Source organism: Lampris incognitus, chromosome 2 (genome assembly GCF_029633865.1).
Source record: "Lampris incognitus isolate fLamInc1 chromosome 2, fLamInc1.hap2, whole genome shotgun sequence".
NCBI classification, from domain to species: domain Eukaryota; kingdom Metazoa; phylum Chordata; class Actinopteri; order Lampriformes; family Lampridae; genus Lampris; species Lampris incognitus.
The window spans coordinates 47,008,119-47,014,118 of record NC_079212.1 but is presented as its reverse complement, the minus strand read 5'-3'; the positions used below and the strand labels follow the sequence as shown (position 1 = coordinate 47,014,118).

Below are 6,000 nucleotides of genomic sequence, written 5' to 3'. Positions count from 1 at the left end.
CGTCCGTGTTCAAAAGGTGGACAGAGGGACTCTAACGTTGGCATTAAAATGGCAAGTCCAGGACCGTCCGTCCGTCCGTCCGTCAGGGATCAGACACTTGGCTTTTCCGGTGCCTGTGAGCTGTCACACTCAGGAAAACGTAACAGATGGTTTTGAAAATCTATTTCTGCAAATCTGGTCTGTCCTTAAGTGGAATCTACGACATGAAAGGAAATGAAAGTCGAGGCATTTTGAAACGAGAATGTGGATATCAAATCCTTACCTGCACATGTGCACTAGAGTCCTCCACCCCTCCTCTTGGCTTGACGTGAAATTCACCTCACGTGATGCAATACCTAATTTTCTTTGAAAGGCAGCAGCAATATTTGCTGGTGTGGCTGCATGATTTTAACACTTTAACACACGACACACAATCTGCCAACATATAATAAAGCTCTCAGTGCTTCCATGTTATTTTTGCAGCGCGTCAGAATCAGAACCAGAATCAGAAACACTTTGTCGTTTCATTTAATGCACTTGCACACATGAAATTAAGCGAAACATCACTTCCCCCAGCCCACAGCAGTGCAACACAACAACAAAACACATATCCAAGAACTACAAGAACACATATATCCAAACTAACACATATATCTACACTAAACACCAACTAAAAAATCACTGTCCAGAGAACGCCAGCCAGGATGACTGCCAGAACCGCCGGTCTGCATGAGCTAGCAGTTAGCTTAGCCTGCCCCGCCTTTGCATCCTGTCAGACCGCCCTCGGTGTTTCCTCCTCGGGTGCAGCTCCAGGCAGGGCCGTGGTTGCTGGGCCCACTGGACACGGCAGACCAAGCTCCCTCAGTCGATCCAGCGCCAGCTCTGCCAGCCACCAAACTAAGACAAAACTTAGACGCAGGCGTGGACAAAGACTGCATGGACGGGACTGGGTGAGGGCGCCACAAACGTGAATTTGCGCCGCCTGGTTTATTTACAGGATGAGGACACATTCAGAGTCCTCATTTATTAAAATCAATATATACTTAGCATAAAAGCAACTGAATCTCTACTCGTTCAAATCATGGATGCATAACATGAAGATTACCTTGCAAGTATTCGTCTCAACACTGAACGGGATTTGGATATTGACACGGTTATGAAAACGAATTGACAGAATGCGGACCGGACTAAATCCGCCGGCGTCTCAGTCTGCACCGCTTTCACTGAGCATCAGTTCGGCGGCATCGTCTCATAGCGGCGAGCTGAGCCAGACACCTGCCTCTCTTTGTGGAATAACGGCACGATCTGCTGAGTGAAAGGGTCCTGTCATAACACAGCCTGTGTGTGCGTGTGTGTGCATGTGTGTGTGCGTGTGTGCGTGTGTTTGCCCGCAGCTAAAGAGTGAACGTGGACGAGCGCGAGCATGTGCGGCCTCTCTCTTTCCGAGGGAAGTGGCTTTTATCCTGCGTCCGTTCGGCGCGGCCACTTGGTCAGCGAGAGCCGTGAAAGGGACACTATTCCCTCCACCGGCAGACAGAGAGCCCCTTCAGCACACAGGGGTCGCTTAGACGAAGGGGGGGAAAAGAGAGACCCCTCTGTGTCTGTGAAAAAGGGAGAGAGCGAGAGAGAGAGCAAGTTTGCCATTGACCTAAAGAAGGGGACGGAAATGGAGGGGGGCCAAGCATGTGTACGTCCGCCTCTCATAATGTTAGCACTTTCACTGATCTCTCAGTCTAACTACAAAAACAAAATCCCACAATAAAGGGTGGAGCGGTTTAGCTCGCAACGGTTTTACCAATCAGATGTGTCTTCACGTTATTTAGAGGATACATAAAGTATCCAGAAATTTGATTTAATTGTTCTCGTAAGCCGAGGTAATGGACGGATGTGGTTTTTTCACATCAACTTTGCGTCATTGTGTTTAATCAGAATGTGTCATCAAGATTCAGGAACCATTTATTGAAATTCCGTCTCCCCAAGCCCACAGCAGTGCGACACAAGACATGAAAATATCCCAAATTTCCTCAAAACAACACCACCAAAAACATACAAAACCAGAGACAACAATAAAAAAAAACAAAAATAAACACAAAAAGTCCACAACCCAGTCCACTCAGTGCAACACAGTCCAAAAATCCCACCGTCCGGAGAACGAACGCCCCCCAGGGTGACTGTGGGAGCTGCCGGTCTGCATGGGCTAGCAGTTAGCTTAGCCTGCCCCGCTTCTGCATCCTGTCAGACCGCCCTCGGTGCTTCCTCTATGGGCGCAGCTCCGATCAGGGCCGCGGTCCCCGGGCCCACGGACAAAGACACTGCATGGACGGTACTGGGTGAGGCCGCCGTAAACATAACTTCACACTGCCATTTTCACACACCGGTACTTCGTGAGGCCACTGCAAACGTGAATTTGCGTCGCCATCTTCCCACGCCACTTCCGGTGTGGGAAGATGCTACTACAAATACTAATACTAATAACAATAATAATACTCATACTACTAATACTAATACAACAACTGCTACCACTTGATAATAATAAGCATCATTGTCATTATTTACTGTAAGAATTCTTCATAGTGACCTGTATATATGTTGATCAGTCTTTACGCTGCTCTAACACTGCTCTTCTCGACCCGTCCATCATCAGTTCTACACACTTTGCTCTGAAATTCAGGTGCTACATATGTATGATTTTTTTTTTATTCATTATTTGTATTTTACCTTCGTCAGGTGCACTGTCTCCCCACAACCACCCAAACACAGAGATGTATTCAGGCACTCTTGCACAGAACACACACACACACACACACACACACACACACACACACACACACACACACACACACACACACACACACAGAGTCCTTAAAATACACTATCAAATGTCAAATGAAGAAGACAGAATTAGTAAAGTACCATGAAATCATCAGGAAATGGTCGTCTCTGCCTTGTCCTAATCTACTTGCTGACCACTACGGCAGCCAGCATGTGCTCGTCAGAGGTCTTGGCTAGCGGCAGCCAGCTAAGGCTTCTCATCTCATCTGCACTGTACTCAGTGGACAGCGTCCAGAGGGCCTACAGCTCCAGCGTCTGGGGACGGGGCACGACGCCAGCAGAGCCACCAGAGCAGAACAATGCCAGCCAGGCCACAGGGCCCGGGGCCTGTTGTCCTCCTCCGTATGGATTGCCGGCCCTGTCCCATCACTGTTGACCCCACATATTTTATGGGGCCTCTATCAGTCAGAGGGCTGTCATGGTTCATTAGAGGCTGTAGCATTGGATACGTACAGCAGGCACTCTCAATTATTGATAAACACGGAGTGAAAGACGGAGGAAGAGATTGGTCAAGACAATTTGCTAAGGGCAAAAGTTCACTGATCAGGCACTATTCACAGACCAACAGACAGACAGACAGACAGACAGACAGACAGACACTTTTGCCATGTCTTTGCACACTAAGCCTTTGGTTGTGTCAGCGGAACTGCTTTTTTTTTTTTTAATAATAATTTCTCTATATTTGTTTTTATGACTGAGGTCACTCTTACCCCTGACCTCCCCTGCTGACAGCCTAATGGCCTACCAAGGGTTTATTTATAGGTTCTTGGGCCACAGCGAGCACGCTACATACCAGACACGGCCGATGAACTCTCTAGATTGTTGGCTAGCTGCGTGGAGAAAGCCCCTTCCTGCCGCTGCGCTGGCTGGACGTTTTCATGTCAGTACAAAACACTGTGCAGGCCAGGCTAGCAGCAGTAAAAGAGGCAGTAGTAGTGGTTTTAGTACAACTTGGGGGGGGGGGGTGAAGGGCACCGCTAGTACTTAATTTAGCTCGCCCTTAACATTCATACCAACTAAATGGGTAAAGGGTTCAAGAAAACATTACGTGTGTGCATGCCTTTGTCAATGCATGCAACTCGAAGTCTGTAGACTATAAACTAGTTTGTACAGGGCGTAGAGCAAAATGGGGGCATGCGTGTTTCATAGTTCACTGTTTGAATTCTAGCTAATTGAAATGTTGAAAATCAACTTAAGTTCTGTAAGACTCCTTAGAGTAAGACAGATGACCGGGTGTGATGAAGTTCCTGAGTGGTTATTAAGCTGATGGATGAAGCTAAACAGGAAGGCAACATGCTGTCAGGAGAAACAAATTTTATTTCCCCTCGCACATTAAGCACAACTATATTTCTGGTGTTTCTGTCCGCCCACATCTATCTCCATTGTGTCACGCGCCGCCACCATCCGAGCGGATCTCACGGTAGGCTGTAGGAAGCCGTCAATACTGGTCCGGTTCCCAAGGCGGTGGGGTCGCTTTTTGTCTATAAATATGTTGACCGAGTTACGTCAGCGGGTCAAAGTTCATGCCGGGACGGCAGCAGAGAGCGGTAGTCAAGATACTTTGCCTACTGTTGTTCCCATGATCCATTACCGCAGCAGCTGGGCTAGTCTGACCATATAAAGGACTAGCCAAGTATTAATAAAACAAACAGGGTTTTTTAAAACGGGGCCAGTGATCCACATTGTTTGGTCGGTGCCTGTGCTCCATCAGTTTGTCCGCTTTGATGCATCCGTCTCATCACTGTACGTACCCTCATCAGGGATTTCTGCATCGAAATGCCTGCTGTGGCCCTCACAGAGCAGCTCCGCAAGTTAACCAGTGGTTGTTTCAAGCACAGAAAAGATCTCGTAAAAGGCACCAAAGTCTTTCCACCAACTTCTGGCACTTTCAAGGAAGGGCACACTGAAACGGTACTCCAATCTGCAATATCTATTCAACAGCAAACCAGTCTTTACAGAGTGTTTCATCTTCAGGAATCAGGAATACTTATTTGTCATTTCATTCCATGCACCTGCATACATGAAATGAAACTAAATACCATTTCCCCCAGCTCACAGCAGTGCAGCACATCCAGACTACAAGAACACACATATCCAAACTACAAAAAAACTACAAAAACACACATATCCAAAAAAAAAAAAATTCATTGTCCAAGAGAGTGAACCCCAGGATGACTGTCGGAACTCCCGGTCTGCATGGTTTAGCAGTTAGCTTAGCCTGCCCCGCTTCTGCGTCCTGTCAGACCACCCTCGGTGTTTCCTCCTCGGGCACAGTTCCAGGCAGCAGCAGACCAGGCTCCCCCAGCCGATCCAACGCCAGCTCCTCTTGTCAGACACCTTCGACACACCTCCTCGCACTCCACACGACAACACTAAAAACACAGTCAACGCCAGGCGAGGCCGCCGTCAGACCACCCTCGGTGTTATCGGAACTGCCGGTCTGCATGGGCTACAGGCTAGCTTAGCCTGCCCCGCTTCCATGTCCTGTCAGACCGCCTTTGGTGTTTCCTCTTCGGGCGCAGCTCCAGGCAGGGCCGTGGTCCCTGACCCCACGGGATGCCGCAGAACAAGCTCTCCCAGCCGATCTAGCACCAGCTCTCCCAGCTATCAAAACGAAACACAAACTTATGCCCCTTTTCCACTACATGGTACCGGCTCAACTCGACTCGACTTTTGAAAGTACCGGCATTTTGGTAACTGTTACCTCTTTTCTGGTACCACCTTTGTCGAGGTTCCAAAAAAACTGGAGCGGGTAGCAAAATCAACACAGACCAGCTACACCGAGGGGATACTGTTACCCTAATGGAAAAGGACACTCTGCGAGTCGAGTCGAGTCGAGCCGGTACCATGTAGTGGAAAAGGGGCATTAGACGCAGATGTGGACAAAGACACTGCATGGACGGTACTGGGTGAGGCCACCGCAAACGTAAGTTCGTGCTGCCATCTTCCCACACCGGTACTGGGTGAGTACTTCACCCAGTACCGGTGTTCTTTCACGGGACAGAACATCTTCAGAACAGTTCCCAGTCTCTCTTAATCCTTCTTTTTTAAAGCTCCAAGCAACAGTCTCCATACATTGAAGCCTATACCAGCAACAGCATGTTGGCATTTACACGTGTGTTCGACTCTGTTCTTCCTGAACACATAGAGGACAGTTATAAACAGGTATTCCTCATTGTGGGATGAATC

General features: G+C 48.3%; 1 protein-coding gene across 1 annotated transcript in view; it reads left to right on the top strand.

The window, feature by feature from the left end:
• The first annotated feature begins 4,587 nt into the window (after positions 1-4,587).
• The window catches only part of LOC130130139 (plexin-B1-like), a 91,975-nt gene continuing 90,562 nt past the window's right edge, over positions 4,588-6,000 (top strand). The window contains exon 1 of the mRNA XM_056299874.1: positions 4,588-4,722. Within this exon, the coding sequence (XP_056155849.1) occupies positions 4,588-4,722 (135 nt within the window). The remainder of the gene's footprint in view (positions 4,723-6,000) is intronic.